General features: G+C 39.5%; 1 protein-coding gene and 1 long non-coding RNA gene across 2 annotated transcripts in view; one reads left to right on the top strand and one right to left on the bottom strand.

The window, feature by feature from the left end:
• Positions 1-19,362, bottom strand: part of KIAA1328 (KIAA1328 ortholog) — a 170,925-nt gene that overhangs the window by 84,945 nt on the left and 66,618 nt on the right. Inside the window, 1 exon segment of the mRNA XM_068176102.1 lies at positions 16,676-16,803. Coding sequence (XP_068032203.1) covers positions 16,676-16,803 — 128 coding nt within the window.
• Positions 11,107-13,800, top strand: LOC137464679 (uncharacterized). Its single transcript, XR_010994352.1, has 3 exons — positions 11,107-11,222; positions 11,535-11,583; positions 12,610-13,800. It is a non-coding gene; the product is annotated as an uncharacterized lncRNA (long non-coding RNA).

The raw sequence follows: 19,362 nt of genomic DNA on the forward strand, positions 1-19,362 counted from the left end.
CCAAGCTGAGGGGGAAAAAGCAAGATTGCAATCAGAATAGCAAGCCCTGCTTGGGGTAACAACAACTGCTGGTTACTACCACTATAAGATAACAGTGAGGCAGGCACAGAGCACCACTGTGCTCCCAGCAAGCACAGGGCAATATGCTCTGTGGATATCCTTGCCTTTCCATCTCTGCTATCACCACTACATATTTTTCTTTCATTTCTCTGTTGCTTGCACCCCAAATCATAAACCGGACAGGAAGTCTGTTTTATTTACACGTGCAGCGCCTTCCTTAATTACTCCAAGACTGATGACAGTGGCCCCTCCATTTTCCCACACCTCTGCAGTGACACAAATAAAGCAGAAAATCCAAATCTTGTTTCTAGTTTACTACAGCAGTACACAAAACCTGACAGCTCCCTTGGCTGTCAGTATGTATTTCTGGGCTCAGGACCCTGTTGCCCAGAATACCACCAGACTGCCCAGTAAAGAGCCCATACACAGATGTGGGCATCAAGCTGTGCTTCTGCAAAATTGCAGGATGGGCCAGAAATCCCTACCCTCCTTTAGTATTCATGTTATACCAAAAAGAATGGAGCTTGAGCTTCTAAACACTAACATAATAAAAACAACCACACTAATTCTTTATAATCTGCTATTTTTGCTTGCACATGCTGCCTGGCCTACAAAAGGTTATGCATATAAAATTGTTAGGTTACAGTTATTATCTTGTTAGAAAGAACACTTTAAGAGCATTTGAGGAATGAAAGGGCTTTTTTGTATTAATATTTCAGTAAAACTACAAGTGTGTAGTACTTGCTTCTGATGTATAAAAAACTAATTTCAATTCAGTAATGCAGCATAACTGCAACACCAAATCCCAACTTGCCTCTAAAATCTTAGATATAAAATTAGGCCACAGTCAGAACCTAACCCAATCTTTACTAGTTCAGTAGAGATCTTCCACTTCCTAAACAAGCTCTCTAATCATGGCTATGTCAAAATCTCTGCCTGTCAGATATTAAATCTTTATAACCCCAATACTGATTAAGTGTATTTTAAAATGCTTCCAACAATTATTGTTATTACAGAGGACCTCTCATTGACCTGTGCTGCATACTTTCTACTGTTCTTCCAATCATTTTATTCTCTACCCACATTCTCTCTACAGCTTACCACAAAAGCATAAAAGCCTTTTTTTAATTAAATGATCTCATCTTTGATGGGCAGCTGAACTCGGCAAACTGAAGACAACTGCTGTGTAGCAAAGGCACATACTTACTCTTACTTATAGAGTAAATTACAGAGTTTCTTCTAAGTTTGTGAGAAATATCAACTCTGGATATCCACAAAACCCTCTCACCATGCACTTACAGATATTCTTCACAATGCCTATCTGAGAAGATTACCCTCTCAAGAAACAATAACCTGGATGAATTCTTCTTCTGGGAGTATCTACTGAGATAGCATTATCAGTTCACAAGTATCAACAGAGCATAGCTATGTCATCTCCCTGTTTCTACCCTTTGTCTTTTACTCATTCTGCTCTTACATTCTCATTTCACCCATTTACTGTTAATCTCCAGGTAATAACTTCTGTAACAAACTAGTTACAATACGTGCTTTAGATAAACATTATGTAAACATCATAAGTCTTCTGATTATCTTCAATCATTCTTAATCTATATTGGCTTACCAAGTAAAGTATTTGTGAACTACTATGAGCTCTCTTCTCAATTATGTCCTAAAACAAGCTTTAAAAACTAAGTTCATAAAAGAAATAAGGATTGAGTACCTCAGGTCTCTCTAACATACAGTCTTCAGCGAATCACTCAAGATCCTTCCATGCATTCTTCTTCAAAGGATACACCCAGTCCAGCTGACATGCTTCAAGATTACTTCCCATGCCCCTAACCTTTTCAAAGTTATTTATAAGTTATATATGACTGAAACAATGATGAAATGAACCTTACCAAGTGAGCAATTAGCTCACTTCCTAGCCAACACCTGTACCTGGTGCCAATCCTTTGGTTTCCATGAGCAGGCACAGTTTGGGCACATTACTGCACCCTCAGTTTAATTAAACGTGAAAACCTGTGTGTTACCCGGTGTTCTGGGCCTTATTTAGGACCAAAATGAGAAGCGGCGCTCAGAAATAGCAACCTGAAGAGTCTAACAAAACCCTGCTAGTATTTAAATGTTTGCCATTCTGCATGAACACTTCTTATGGCTATTTTATCTCAAAAACAGAAAATAGACAAGAGACTTGATTCTATTGGACAACAGACCACTCTTACGACAGCCCAACTGTTCTTATTTCAATAGAGGACTTTGGTACAAAGGGAGTAATGCCATTATGAATCATGACAGTGCTTTGTTCTTGTGGTTTGCAAGCACAGAACTTGAAAAGCTTTACAAGTGCTGGTGGGAAGCACTGTTGACCTCACTGTACAAATAGTGAGCTTAGGCACAGAAAGCTGAAGTAATTATCCAAAGGTCACAGAGCAAATCAGTAGCAGATGCAGGACAAGGAGCCACTTACACTCACTCCCAAATTCTGCCGTCCTCCCTCGCTTCCCCCCCACTCCAAGGAAATTATAAGCGTAAATCAATAACTGAGGTCACCAAAAACTTTCTGCATGCTGACTGCATTTAGGTCACCCTCAAAGAAAGCTATGACAAAAGAGAAGGTGCTTAATGAATTTTTCAGTGGTCCTTACACAAGGATGCAGCAATCCAGGAGGAGGTGAGAAGACACTCACTCTGGAAGCCCTGTAACAAGGCTGCAGTGACAAATCATTACTCCCAGAACACTGCTCAAGGAAATGTAATGCTGCCATCTTCCAAATGCTGGGTTATAAAACCTTTCACACATACAACATTTAAAACTGTGAATTACACCTGAGAATGTATCCAAACTTCTAACAGTATCAAGTCATGATAATGGTTATCTGTTTATAGGTCAGAAGGGCAGTAAATTATTGCAATAGAAAGTAGTAAAGCCACATTGTATCCAGTTGTGCTGTTTAACAGGTGATAGTGAAAAGTAGGTGATGCATGGAAACTTCAAGTTTTTACAGCTCCTGCCTCAATCTATATTCACTTATATAAAGATGTCACATTTTTAAACATTTAAAAGTCAAATTGTCTGGAGAATAGATTCATATAAAATTTATTTTCAGAAACTGATATTTAGCCTAATGCTATCAGAGTTGATTGCTCTTACGTATAAGCTTTATTCAAGTTTCTACAGGTTTGAAAATACAAAGACTGACATTTCAGATCCCATACTCAAGTGTGTCATTAACCAGAAATTGAAACGGGAACATTTCCACTTTCTCAGAAATACTCAGTTTGTTAGGGTGGTAAGTGCATTAACTGTTTTTCAGTTTTTGTGAAGCTACTAAATATGACTCTATTTCAACACAGACAGGAAGGGGGAGTCACAATGGCAAAAGAAAAATCTTGAATTGGTTCCTTACCCAGCACAATATGCCCTGAGAATTAAATAGTTTCAAAGCTCTGCCAAAATAGATATTTGTAAGTGGCTAATAGCAGAAATGTTTTATTCTGTTTATGTCAAAGACACGTTTGTCAGGCACTGGACAGCCAGACAAATCAGGGTCTAATTAGTTCAGTCAATTCCCCCAGTTTTATCCTTTCAGTCTACACTGAGTTATTAAAGCATCAGAAATAAAATGCTACTGAGACAGCAATAAGGGAAATAAGATGTCAGAACTCTATTAACAATGGCATTTTCAGGAACCAATGTAAATAGAAAATCAAATTTATGCAAGAAATATATATCAGTAAGTAATACTTAATTTAATCATGCTGCATTTATCTTCAAAGCAGCTTTCATATCCAACTGATTTTAAAAAAAATGCTTCAACACATCAACACGGCGACTTCTTTGGAACAGTGACCATCATTCAGATTCAAATTCAGTTGCCTACCTAATACAAGAGGATATTGGTCTCCAATCCAAATACTACAGTTATACAAATAACAGTATGTGAGTAATAATTTATTCCACCCTCGACATTTAGCCAGCTCAGAAAGAACGTGTGACAGTTAAGCAGTTGCAAGATAAAAAGAACCGGAAAATGCCACATTCAACTGAAATGACAGGAAATATTTAGGTAGACAGAATGTAATAAATTTGGCAGACTTATGGGAGTTTAATTGCCCCTTTGTGGAAAGAGATAAATAAATGTAAAAACTGTAAGTGTGAGGACCAGTTCCTGGGAGGAACAGCTTTCCATTAGAGATGTCTAAATCTTCATTACTTGAATATGACCATCAGAGAAAGCAAATTTTCCTGACCCACAATGGTGATGGTTATGCTGGCAGCAGCAGCTCCCAGCTCTGCACCTGGCACCAGGGGAACAGTGGCCTCCTGCCCCAGAGGCTTGTCACATGTACTCACAACTTACTGACCTTGCAACAGTTCACATCTGCTAGCACACACATTGAGATCTTTCCTACTTCAAACAGCACCTGCTACCCAAATAACTGAGCCTTAATGCACCCAGATGTCCCCAGGATGAACTTTCTTCCTGCCCCCTACCACTGTGAAATAGTGCATTTTACTGTGATGGCTGGCAAGTTCCACGTTAGCTCTCACTCAAGTCATCCTGTCCATCAAACCATGATATGGAAAGATTCCTCACTAACACAGAGAGAAAAAAAATTTGTGATTACATCCAAAGTAAGAAAAGGTTTCTCCTAGGCTTCTGATAAATTAAAAAATTACCAGCCCTCCACCTTACAGTGTTTCTGACATTTTGAAGTGTTTTCTTAATATCCTTAAACTTTTTATTTCATGTTCATTTCAACAGAAGATTTAACCGCTTAATTCAACCTTTTAACTTGCTTCTATTTGGGAAAATAAGTGTTAAAAGGGGATAATGAACATCTCTAGTTTTGCCCAGATCTGTTTGACAGCCATTTGCTCCCATACAGAAATGCTGACTTATGGGTCTAAAAGGTAGAAGCCAAATTAAAAGTAATCTTCAAAATATGTATTAATTTTAAGAGAAGAGATTAGTTCAACATGTAAAGAGCCTTATTAGGCTCCGAAAATCAACAAGCCAGACCAGAAAAAAACATGCTGCTGCTTATTACTTAGGGTTGTGCATTTCACATGCAGTGTTGATCATTTTAGTGATGATCGCATCTAATCATTCAGGAAAAAGTAAACGGAATAAAAAATAACAAGGACTTCAGAAAGAAGATGCCCAGATTCATCTAAACTGAATCATCTGCTGGATTTGGGTAACTTCCTGCAAGTGCCTCACAGTTTCACTCTTGCCATGTACACAGGGACCGAAGACTGACTGACATTGCTGTCACTCATCAGTAGAAAGAAGGAACTAGGGAGTAACTTCCCAACATGTACATGTCCACTAAGTTACATGGTCTGACTGAAAGCACTGAAAGGGAAAAGCTGCAAGTTTTCCAATACTTTTTATCAAGCAAATCTGTAGTCCTCTACATTTACTTCTTCTTAAATAAGCACACTATTACAACCACAGTGTTTTCAATAAACTTACAACAGAATTAATATAACAGAATATATATATTATACATATATTCTGTTATAACAGAATTAATCCTTAAATATACTGATACTAAGAACGGAGAGGGGTGTGTCTATATAATAGAGGACTCTAGTGTCTGCTTGCATTTTACTCACAGAAGCACATACTGTCCATTTCAGATGATGTGATTCTTTTTACTTCTGATGAATAAACACTTCCATGAAATGGATCATATAATATGTGAATCTGTCTTGTATCATACACCAATGGAGGGAGGAGTTTTCCCTATGTTGAGTACTTTTATTTTCTAACCCAGCACAAGCAAGAAGACTGATTTTTTTAAGAATTAACTTATGTGTGGAGAAGTCCCAGGCTAACTGAGCTCTCCTTACATTATTTTACAACTAGACCTACAATTCAACTTTGCATTTACACAGCATTTTAAATTCAATGAGCTTACATTCTTTAACAAACACTGGGCATCATCTCCTATTTAAAGAGCAACAAACTAATCCAGAAAGCAATTAAATAATTTGATAGAAATACAGTAACAGAACAGAATTCGATCCCAATTCATCTACTTGCCAGCCCTCACCTACCTGGGTAGACCACAGTAGCAATCCCAGCTGCACACTTGTATGTAGAATTTTCATAGTCAGTACAAGTAATGAAGAATATTAATCAAAATTTCTCATGTCCCTTTAATGATATTTCCATGGAAAAACTGAAAAACAATGGCCTAAATATTTAAAGACCTTTTTAAATGTGTGTCTGAACCCTCACTTCTGCAAGTAAAAACGACTGCCTCCAGACCTACTCCTGGCTCTGATTTTACCTGAAGCTTGGAATCTACAGTAAGGGCGTAAGATAATGCTTCAAAAGGCTAACATCAGCTGATTAACCAGAATGTTCAAGTTATAAATAAATAAATAATCCTGGGACTTATTTCTATGTTAAGGTTTAGAAAAAATTGGACATACTATAGTCACACAACCAACCAGATTATTATATTCAAAGCTTGATTACATATATATCAGTTCAACTGGGAATGCTGAACTTGTGCTGATGTTTCAGCCACAGGTTTTTGTGTTCAACAAGTGCTAAACATGGGTTTGCTAAAAAGGAGGTAACTTACAAGTCAGTCTGCGTATTCATTCAAATGATGTTTGCACATGCACCCAGGAACCCAGGAAGCATCCAGATGGCTTTCTGCACTGTCAGTGCTGGTCAGAAGCAAGTCTTTCCCACACGTATGCTGACACCAGAATGCCACTGTGCATCCCAGGTCCTCTACCCCTCTCAACCTCAAAACCTCCAGGGACCCCAAGAATTGTGCTCACACTTAATGCAGAAGTTACAGCTAAACGCAATCATTCCATCTTCTTCAACCCCATACCTAAATGTGCACACTCATTACATAAGGGACACACTCAAATACACCCAAACCACAAATGACAAGGAGTCCCAGAGCTGATAAAGTTCTGAAGGATAAGTATTCAAAAAGAAGCCACATTAACTGCAGAATGTTGCACTTCATGTGAGGGGCATAAGGATCTCTGGAAAAGAAATGGTCTCCACAGCTGTCACTTAACATTCAGATGAGTGACTTCAGCTGCTCACAGGGAACTTACCTTTGCAGTCCTGTGCTCTCACTTAATGAGACAAGTTCTCCATTAAAATTTTCTGTCTCATTTTCTGTAACCATGAACATAAATGGCTCCTGACTAAAATTATGTTCTCAATATGACTGTGAATTAAAGCTTATCTGCTCAGGTTTAAAAGTGACAGCCTGCAAGAGTAGGTCCTTGACCTAGTCACAGAAGAGACCAAGGTTCTTAGAATCACACAACCATTTAGGTTGGAAAAGACTTCTAAGATCACAAAGTCCCACCATTAATCCAGCACTACCTGCTCACCACTAAACCATGTCCCCAGCTGCTGCATCTACACATCTTCTAAATGCTTGCAGGGATGGTGACTCCACCACTTCCCTGGGCAGCCTGTTCTAATGACTGACCGCTCTTTCACGAAAGAAATTTTTTCTCATATCCAACTTAAACCTGTCCTGGCACAACTTGAGGTCATTTCCTCTTGTCCTGTCACTTGTTAAATGGAAGAAGAGACTGACCCACACCTGACTACACCCTCCTTTCAGGTCACTGCAGAGTGTGAGAAGGTCCTTCCTGAGTCTCCCTTCCTCCAGGCTGAGTCCCTGCAGCTGCCTCAGCCCCTCCTCCCACACTTGTGCTTCAGACCCTTCCCCAGCTCCGTTTCCTTCTCTGGACACGCTCCAGCACCTCAGTGTCCTTCTTGCTGTGAGGAAACAAAGCTGAACACAAGATTCCAGCTGTGGCCTCACCAGTGCCCCCAGCACAGGGGGATGGCCACTGCCCTGCTCCTGCTGGCCACACCATTGCTGACACAAGCCCGGTGCCATTGGCCTTCTTGGCCACCTGGGCACACTCCAGCTCGTGTCCAGCCACTGAAAACCAGCACCTCCAGGTCCTTTCCCATTCAGCAGCTCTCCAGCCACGCTGTCCCAGCCTGGAGCTGCAGGGGGTTGCTGTGTCCCAAGGGCAGGACCCAGCACTTGGCCTTGTTGAATTTCACACAACTGGCCCTGGCCCGTGGATCCAGCCTGTGCAGATCCCTCTGCAGAACCTTCCTGCCCTCCAGCAGATCAGCACTCACACCCAGCTTGGTGTTGTCCTCAAACTGACTAAAGGAGCTCTTGATTCCCTCACTCAGATCATCGATAAAGATAAAAAACAGTACAGTACAGAGCCCCAGTACAGAGCCCTGGGGGACACCACTAGGGACCAGCTGCCTGCTGTAAGTAATTCCATCCACCAGCACTCTCTGGGCCAGGCCAGCAGCCAGTTATTTTTCCCCAGTCAGCAGTGCACCCATCCAAGCTATGAATAACCAGTTTCTTCAGGAGAATGTTGCAGAAGACAGAGTCAAAAGCTTTACAAAATTACAGGTAGACACCAGCTCCAGCCTAATCCACCAAGCAGGTCTTCTTCGTGAAAACTCTTCTGAAGTTTTAGAGCAGAGACATTAATCAGATGCATCGTACAACTAAGGTACTGATGTTCATGACTCAGCTCCAGAGAGTAAAAAGGTGTTTTTGAAATTACACACCAGAAAACAGATGACATCCTGAATGTTCTTCTGGTCTGCTCCAGTCAGTAGAATTGCTACCACTTATGGAGAACAGATGAGGAAAGATTTAACATGGAATTAAATGCATCTATTAAAGATTAATGAGAAATTACCTTATTTAAAGGCAGAGATCAACTTCAAGGTAATCCAGACTTCCAAGAGAGGTCAGAGGATATAATTTGCTTTCCCGTACTCTGAATCTTAGTAAGTAACTCTGTCAGCCTGAGAGCCCATGCATATATGTGGGTAGCTTTGAATACTTATGTTTCAGATTGACCATTTTCTTGCATAGACATGAGAAACTCACGTATCCCTTTTGCCATTGATGGCACTGTGAAACATCTTTGGCACATGATAGCACTGAATGTCTACATGATTTGTTTCTACCCACGTTCCAAAATCTGAAATTATACAAACAAGGCTTCAAAATAAAGAGCAATGCATGTTACTGTAACTTAGAGGAACATGCCAGACATTATCTAGAATTTGCCATAAATAGACAGCAACCAAAAATTGTTATGCAATGATATTTAATGCATTCACTGGATCAGAGACAGGCAATCACACTGCTATAAACTAAAAATCACATGCAACTTGTATGTAGACGGGTAGTAAATGCTGTAGATGCTTGGTCTGTGCTCATGCCACCTCACCCGTTACACTCTGCTTATATAAGGAGATGAGTGCAGCTGTCTCAAGAAATTTGTCCTATGGTGGATAAAATCCTGGAAGGAGACGCCTTACAAATTTCAAATGGCAAACTGTGCATCAGAAGAACTTTAAGTTCAAACTTTTTTGCAGCTCAAAATGAAAGACTCAAGCTAAATCTTAGGGTATTCAGAACTAACTCGAAGAGATATTTCTGCAGGCAATCATCCTGGTACAGACAGATAACAAATTCCCACCTTCTTAGCTGAAAGAAAATTACACCCTCGGCTCTCATGAAAAATCTTTCTGCCATACAAAGACCAACCTTTAGTGCCCTGAACTGATAATCACCTGGCTTTCATTAAATAAAGACACTTCTAATTAAACAACCTGATCAACACACAAAAATGTGTGCTTTGCAGGCAAGAAATGGCAAGCAATTAATCTTTCAATACAGTAATCACTTATATCACACTATCTGTAATCTACAGTGATGAATAAAGGTATTTAGATTATGAAATCCTAGAAGTGTTACTGACTGTATTCATTTCAACAGCAAGATACGGCAACTCAAAGTGTTTGCATTTTCAGAAACAGGATTCCAATCCAAACTGGATTGGCCCAGAAACATTTTCACTTTTTACCAAAATTTGTTCTCACAGGATGATGTCCCTCTTGAAAGGCTGGTGAAGAGAGAATACACAACAGTCAAAGAAAAATTCAAGATGGATGGGAACAGTGCTAGTTATCTGGTCTTCATCACACCAAAACAAGGCAAGCTTCAAAGTACATTAGGTTCCTAGTTCAGCTGGGATTTGAAAGCGTATAGGGTTGATCTTCCTGAAGTTCAGGAATGTAATGTGAATCACAACATGAAGGATCACAACATGCCACACTTGGAGGAATCAGACAAGCCTAGGAACTGGGAACTGGTGAATTAAGGATATAAGTACATGAGAAACTGATTTTCAAGAGTCTCAAGTTCTGCAAAAGGCTAAATACTGCTGAATCTAAGGGCATGTGCATAGGTCAAATGGACTATACAACAGCAGTGACAGCATATGGCTAGGCAGCTGGTATGCTTACACTCCTAATGACTGCCAGGTAAACAGGTAACTCTACAAAGTGATGGATAGAAGAGAAGTTTCCTTCCTCAAGGCCCGTTGCATAACACAAAATCTTTGACAGCAAGTGCATTCATATGCAGCCTTGAATCCACTGAAGAAACCCTTACTCCCAGTTCAAAATGAGAGGATGCTGGTGAGTAGGGCCACAATTCACTCTCCCAAGAGCCACTACAATGTTAGACTGGAGAAATTGCAATACCAGATCTAAGAGTTTGCAAAGTGCTTCTCAAGGACAGGTAGTTCTGCTGCAAATTTGAATTTTCATGTAAATTCAGAGGTGATGTTTCACAAGTGTAACAGTATCATCAGAAGCCTACAAAGCCGAGAGTATGTTTTGATCTCAGAGAATGGAAAGGAAGGCACTGTCTTCTTTTCAGATTTATCCTCCAATAGAAAAATATACACCAGGCATGACTTTTCACCCAAGGAAAAGATTTCCATAGGACGGACAGTTTTTAAAGCTAAATGGATGAAACTGAAAGAGGCATATTTAAAGAAAACAAAAGGAAAATGAAAATATCAAAAAGGAGTGTAGAGACAAGGCTGATTAAAGACCGTAGAACAAAGAGATGGTGAACTGGCACAGATCTCAGTTAAGCAGTGAACTGAGTGAGCTGAAAGTGCTTATCACCAGGAATACAGTGTCATTCACATCAAGAAAACAGAATGGGCAAGTCAAACAGCTCTACTGTGGCACACATTCCAGGAGATTGAGTGTGGGTGGAATTCTGCTGTGAATGCTAGCAATGCACAGGTATTGCAGTACCGGCATTTCCTTTTTGCTTAAATATTTATATCCATCTGCATTCCTGTTCAGTGTTAACATTTTTTAGAAAAGACAGGTAAATTAACTATGACCTAGTATCGTAGAGGTAAAAGGAAAAAAACATTATTTTTCTTCATGCTATTACAGGGTAGTCTATTCCAGACCACCCTATGTTTCAAATATCACTGCTAATCACTTTGAACACCCATGAAAGAGCACCTGAAACCTGACATTCTCAGTAAAAAAAAAAAAAAAAATACCAGAAAGAATGAGAATAAAAACACTATCTCATTTTTACAGATAAGAGAGGCACAGAGAGAGATCAGAGGATTTGCAGAAAGCAACGCGGGTAAGGCAAGGCTATTCCTGACAGTTACTCATGCAAAAACTGTCTCTGTCTGGCCTTGCAAAATTATTCCAATACCCTTGAGTCTCTAGTCAAATTAGTTCTTTATTTATTATCCCAGTTTTCAAGTATCTTTCAGATGGGCTCATTCATTGTTCCCCTACAGCTGGGTAAACAGACAAAGTCAATTCTATGATGAAGGTTTACCTTATAGCATTCAAAACCCTTCGCATAGGTGGGATTTTTTTTCTTTCTTTAAGCAAGCTAAGAATGTCTTTAAAGGTGACCTGTGCTGAAAAAATATGGAACTGGGGAAGTTTGGGGACAATCACAAAGGAAAGGCTTCTGAAGATTGGTACGTTTCAGTATCTTTCTCAAAGGAAAAAATTAGTAAAACAAATAAGTACTGTTTGAAAATTTAGTATGTAATCATCCTTACTAAGGCAAAAAAATGGACAAGACTCTTAGTTACCAGTATCAAAAGAAAGTAAGGCTTATTAGTTTTTGCAGATAAAGGCTTTTTTCAGACTTTACTGTGAAGTGATACAACTACATTCAACAATTTTTAAGAAGTGATTAAAGAGAAATAGCAACATAATAAAAAAAGGGTTTTTTTAAAAAAGGCCTTCCCAAAAATCAGCTTTGTTAGGATTTTACCATATGCCCAAAGCAGACCATGTCTTTCAGGATGCTTGCATGGAATAATACCTTGTTCCTTGTGAGGGCCACTGGCAAATCCTACAAGAGGGGGCAGACATCAGAATACAGAGGGAGAGGGGAGATGATACACCATTGAAAATAAATTCTTGATATTCCTTTCCATCTATAATCCCACTTCATACCCATGCTGCTTCTACGCAAGGAAGAACTGAAGCTTCACACACACACCAGAATCGTTGTGAACCAAGGGAATTAGCAGATGTGTTCATAATCTTCCACAAAGACACAAACGCTGCCAGCTGTACTTGTAAATTCAAAGATTAACATTAATAAGCAGTGCTAAGACTACAGGTATTATCTTTCCTTAAGGTGATACAGCTCAAGAACCCCGATTCCGCAGAAATTCAGCTGTCCATCCAACTTTTGTGCCTCAAGTCCTACCCTATACTGCAGAACATCTACAGATTCATCAGCCAGAACGTGCCAAATCAAACTGGAGTCTTGCCACTGTTTGAGATGGCAGTGAAGTAGCAAGCATATAAACTAGGTCAGACATGATTACCTAGAACAAGGGCAATTTTCTTCACATGTCTGTGTAAAGCTTCTGAAAATGGAAAAGACTGAATGTTTGGGTGCTGCAGAGGATACAGCCAAAAACTATTTTTGATAGAAAAGTTTAACTACATTTTACTATGAATGATATTTTCTATTAACAGCAAGGCAGAAGCCTATTTTTCAGTAGAGCTCTTCCTTTACCAAAGTGCTATCTCTCCGTATCTGAGTCAACTTTAGTGACCACTTTAATATTCACTCTACAATTAATGCTTCTTTTTATGGGCTGGTAGAAGGTAAACCAATTTCAGTTCGGCTTCTAGGTATTGAATTTATTATAAAAAGTTATGTACTTAAAACTCCTATAATGAAACCAGAGGCATCATGAGATATTAACCTAGAGTTAATGCTGAGAAGGCCAGTTTGAATAATTCAATTCATGTCACCTTAAGTATCTTTTCAAATAGAATTAACTTTATCTCACAAAAAAAGGAAGTTCCATGTTCCAGTTACTGATTATTGACTCTATGAGAGTTCTGACTTAAATCATCTTACCACCATCTTACCAGCCATTTTATTTCACTACTACCAGGATGCTTCTTTACATTTTGAGGGCTGACTTTCATTATAAAGAAGCAATATTAGCTAAGAGGAAAAGGTTTCAGAGTTACTGCTATTGTTTGGTGATAATAAGCCAGACAAAAATAAAAGTCAGCACCCAAGCATCTGCATTACTTCAGTACAACTACAAACCAGGGCTGCATTTCAGCCCCATGCACACAGCTACTGCAGTCATTTACATCCTATAGAACTCCACCTCTTTTTACAACAATGCCATCGAGGTTTGGTAAGCTGCTGTTCTCTTGACCTGTTAATTGTTTTATTCTTACAGAAAACCCAGCATTTGAACACTGAAAGAAGATGTTTCCAAATACCTATCTAAGGCCAGGGGAAAGTGACAGCTCACGATCCAAATTATTGTACAGTAAGAATGAGGGAGACGGGCAGGTGAAAAGCAGAAGCAGGAGGCGTTAAGATACAGGTGCAGCGCTAGAATTACTCCAAACTAACAAGCAAGAAAAAGGGGGGGGGGGGAATGAACAGAAACAAGAAAGAACATCTCAAAACAGGCAGAACAAAGAAGTGCTTCATTATGGAGTACAGCTGCGCAGTCCAATGTTTCTGCAAGAGACAGGAAAAATCAGAACAACATCGTACATCAAAACACAGAGACCCCAGTAAGATCAGCAGTGTCCTGTAATGGGAAATGCTGATTATGTCCCCTAGACAGTTCTACGAAGAGAAAACTATGTGGCAAGCTACCTATCTTGATTTAAACCCAGACATATCCAAGATTCCCTTAACCCAGAGAAAATCAAATGGAAAGGAAAAGATTTCAAATGGATTTGGATTCAAACAAAACTCACAAAGACTTCCATTATCCTAACATTTCAATAAAATTGCTCTTGTCAAAGTCCACCTTAAAACAGAAAGGGAGAGGACAAAAGCTTCAGTGGGGCAGAAGGAACTGGCATGGGCATTATTTGGAGCAAGAGGAAAGTGTTCTGGTTCTGTCCACTTCCAATTCCTCCCTCTTAGAAATCCCTCCCTGCTGTGCTCCCCTTCTGCAGACCCTATCAGGCAGACAGAACAATGCTAGCCTGAACTACTGTGTTAACTCAACACCCAAAGAGAACCAAAAACACTCAAAGAGAGACCCATAAGGACTTTAAGAGCTCACAGCTCAGGTATTAAAAGATGTATGAAAATAACACGCAAGTCCCATGAAGAAGCAGCCCAGTGGCCCTTCGTGGGTTTCAAAAGCTACCCCATGAAGGACTGCATGAGAGAAAGAATGGACAGAGTGAGGCAGCCCTGCTCACCTCTTCATAGTTTCTAAACTGTGAGGAGGAACATAGCACAAAGGGCTTGTTTGGGTGAAAAATGGTAACAATTTATAAAGCCAAATGCAAAGAACAAGAAAATTGAAAAGAAAGGCTAGAAACATCAGAAACATTTTGCATGCTATAAAAAAAAACAGTTGAAGCATGTTTTGACAGGTTTTTATCTATGCCTACAATGCTTTGCACACAAGAAGAGGACTAGGGTAATTTCAGACCTGCTAGGCTGGAGCTGTAGAGTATGTAAGCATAAATGAAATGTCAAGGCAAACCTCGATATAATATCTGAATTTGCATTTGTGGGCAAAAGTACCTGTAAGTATAGAGAAAAGAAATAATGGAACCAAAGATGAGCTTGATAGAACTTTGCACATGAAACCAGAAAACAATTTTAAAGAAGTTTCTGTGTATACACTGATAGAGCGATTGGAAAGACAGAAGAACAAGAGAAGATGAACGTGGATTGTTGAAATAATTTGATAGTCAGTGGGCTGAAGGTTTCCTATTATCTGGTTCCATGACTTTGTCCTGTAGATGCTGATGTGATGACACTGGATCCCTCAATACTAAGGGCTAACCTAGTATAGGATAAATGTATTTGAAGTTGAAAGGCTAGAAATTAAACCTTCAAGAGCAAAAACTGAAAGAAGGATTGCCATCACTCAAAACACAGCTACCACAGTGCCTTTGGACTACATGGACTACTCTGGACTATTTTCCATGGAGATTCCCAGCAATTTGCATGCCGTACAAGCAGCAACACAGACATCATCCATTCTGGGAAGATATTCTTGTTTTGAATTGAATGCCATCACAAAAATGGAGGGCAGATATAACCACAAAATAACCACAAAAGAATTAAAATGAAATGTTTATAAAAGGTTAAAAGCCTGACAAATAGCTCAATGTCCAACAATGTTGGACCAAAAAAAAAAGCTAAAAAAAACCCTAAAAAACAAATCATCAGGACAAAAAAAACCCCATTCCTGATGCCAACGAAGTCACAGAGTATTGCTACCTGCTTCCTGAGAGAATTAGAAGATTCCTTCCTGCACAGTCTCCAGTCTCCTGAGAAGCTGGATCTGCCTGTATAATTCTCACAGCAGGGAACCACTGAGATGCCAGAATCCGACCTCCTTTTGGATACCCTGTGCTGATGACTTTACTTCTAGCCCTGTTATAAATAAGCCTTTAAGACTGTTCCAGCAGAAGAGGGGATCAAGGGCATAACCTCTACAAAAAGGCATGGTCTTAGGCAGGATGGGTTCTGGAGATTTATCTGCAGATGGAAGCTGCTACCAGGGAACAGCAAGCAAGGACATGGGGTTGAGCACTTGCATAGACAGTCTTCTCTTCCAGGGTATAATCTGCCATCAGCAGGGATGCAAACCGAGCACCTAGCTACCAAGGGAAAATCTCAAGCAACCACGTTCTCAAGGCTTTGGGCACCTACATACAAGAAACATTTTACCACTTAATTTAACACATATCCCTAGTCAACATTTTCTGGTTTTAACTGCATATAGAACTACAGGTCTTCTATAAATAGCTCAAATCAGATGAGATGCTTTACAGACTTGAGAAAGCTCTTATTGACCAAATGCATCATCTCTAATGCCCTTTTCAATCATCAAAAGCCACAGTGAAAATGTGAAAGGCTATATCTACAGCGACTGCAATTATTTTCCTGTTTAAATAAACATAACAGCATCTTAACTTTTTCCTTGGCAAAGGTGTGGTTTCCCATGATTCCTACTCCATTACAACATGGTCAATTAACTTCACCTTCTACTGACCCAAAACCTGTCAAGATTTTTCTCTTTGTTTTCCTGCAATCCATATATTAAGGCAAGGACTCATGGGAAACCAATCACAAAACAGTATTCAACACCATATGACGTAAGATAATACACTCACAGTCTCAAAAAGATGTTTTGACTAGATAATTTAAATAAAAAAGAGAAGGCAAAAAAAGAGCTTACCTTCTGCTCCTTTTCCTTGGCAGCACCGAGTTCAGAAAGGGAGTGTGATAGTTTTTCTTGCTGCTCAGCTAGGTACTTCTGATAAAGACTCAAAAGTTCTTGGCATTCTCTGTACTGCTGCTGCAGAGGTGAGACATCAGAAGTTAAGGGAAAAACACTCTTTAGCGAACAGTTATAGCCAAATATATACCAACTTACTCTGTGTAAATCTGATTTAGATCCATAACGGTTCAATTTAAAAACAGATACCGTCTGTTTGAGTAGCACCTAATGATGATAAATCTGCCTAGAGATGAATGTTCAAGTACAACCTTCTTCTTTACTCAGAGTGGAAAAAGAAGAATTGCATGAAATTCTTTTACCACTGGAAAAAGGACAGCAGCAGGAGGCAGGTGACGACATTGTTTCAGCTGGAACAGCTACAATCCTCTTATTAGTATTCAGCAAAGCCAGCCATTACCAATGTTTATTTATAAATAAATAAATAGCTAGCCAAGTAAGTAAATAGTCCATTTTTAAGCACAGACATCAATTCACAAGCCCACATACCCAAATCCAATCTCTTTGCTTGAGCGCCAATGGCTCAAAACCCCACAGCCACAGATGCAGTGCTACAGGCCTTTTACAGACCAGCAATAATTTTTGGACAGTAATCTGGAGAAGCAGCAACTGTGGTGTTTGCAAGGATATTAGCAACAGTGTCCTGCCTAGCTTGCAGCATTGAAATTCCAACAGGAGATAAATCTGCTCTTCACCTGTCATTGTGTAATTCCCTCCCTTGCTCATGTAGCATGGTAAACCATTTATGCTCCCCTCTCTCCCCCCTCAGTTTTAATTATGCATGCAGATGGGATAAGGGCTCGCTGTCCAAAGAGATTACTCTGAATAAATACTTTAATAACAAGTCACTGCAATTAAGGTAGGGAACAAAAACTTCTTCAATCTTTAAAATGGTGTTGAGTTACAGATTTCCTTAACATTTTTATGATCTAATCATTGCTTCTGGGCAAATTCATGTTGCAATCACTTTTGCCAATCATGGCTGCATAAATAACTCACTGCTTTGTTATTCCCTGTTATGACCCTAAGGGGTTTTTTTTGGTTCGGTTTTGTTGCCTTCCCTCTCTCCCCCGCTCCTTTCTTCTTATTCTTTTGCAGGAAGGGTGGCCTTGCCAGGGCTTCATTTTTGTTGTTGTTTGGTTAGTTTGCTTTCCTTTAAATAAAAGGCTACCGAGAGAATAAGCAAAACATTTTAGGAAGGAATGGAAGGTTAATAAACCCCAATGCTGAAATCAATCAGGAGAGCTCTCATAACACCTTTGCTCAGAACCTGGAAATATGGGAGGGTACAAACAATGGTCTTAACAAGCTAATTGCTTTCCAGAGCCAGCCTGCCTGAAGCTGGAGCTGTTTTACATTTCAGTTCATTTCGTCAGAGAGCACCAAAAGGCTGAAGTGATTTGTGGTGGTCTCAGGAGTCTCTGCCAGCTATGATGTATATAAAAGGAATTTTTTATTCCAGTTGTAACCATAGGCAGTAATGTTTATAGTAGGTGAACATATTAGCCTGGACGCAGGGCATGAATTTTACTCCAGCAAAAGCCAGTTCATTTATACAGCCTAAGAGTTAAATGTCGGTATTTGAAGACAAATTATAGGGAAATTCATTTAAACCCATGTTATGTGGCAGAATATAAAAACAGACAGTCCTATCTATCTTTATCAATTTTTTACAGACCTCTTAATTCACTTTGCTTCCAGCAACCCTTTCCCCACAAAACAGATTTTGCCCTCTCCTCCCTCCAGCGAGCACACTGCTGGCACCACAAACGAGCACCCTAAACAGCCTTGGGGCACACGAGTGATGGCCAGGCAGCCATCCTCACTCTTGCCACAGTCTTAGTATCAGTCCTGCTGGAAAGCCAGGCAAGACTGCCTGCATTCCCAGGCCCCATTTGTGTTTTACAGGCTGCGGAGCCCTCACAATACACACAATGCCACCACCTCCTGCATGTGGCTGCCAAATTCATTTAAAATACAGTTTAAAACAGGACAAGCAAAATTAACATCAGCAAAGTATGCAAGCAAATCCTGATTGTCCTAAGGCCAGTTATGGGATCATGAGTGGGCAATGGCTCACGTGAGGTTGAATGGTGGCCTAGATGTCCCTGAAATTCTTGTGAGATTTGGTCAGCCACAGTAAAACTCACTGTATTAGAAGATTAAAACCTTGTTCACTCACACAATCACTCTACATTAAGCATTATTACAGCCACCACAGCGTAAGAGTTTAAAGCCCTGCTTTGCTTACTTAAGTAAACATGAAGCTTCCAATATGAAAAAAGAGTTCACTTGTTTGAAACACATAGCTGAAATTATGGCAATTCTCAAAAATGTGCTGGTACATTTACTGTAGAATATCTTCTTAAGAAAAAAAAAAGCCTTAATATTAGATCTTACTCTCTCGTTCTATTGAATTTTTTGCTAAAAGCAGCAATATTATCTCCTTTTTTTCTCCTACAAATTAGCCAGATAATACACAACACTGACACAAAAATATTTAAGTCATTCAGATATAACAAAATCATGCATTAACTAAGGCAATACAGGCTTTGGACAGACATGCACATTATAACTATTTTCATAATCTGCTTTTAAAAAAATGTAAGGTTAAAAAAATCAGTAAA

The sequence above is a fragment of the Anomalospiza imberbis genome, chromosome Z (assembly GCF_031753505.1).
Source record: "Anomalospiza imberbis isolate Cuckoo-Finch-1a 21T00152 chromosome Z, ASM3175350v1, whole genome shotgun sequence".
NCBI classification, from domain to species: Eukaryota; Metazoa; Chordata; class Aves; order Passeriformes; family Viduidae; genus Anomalospiza; species Anomalospiza imberbis.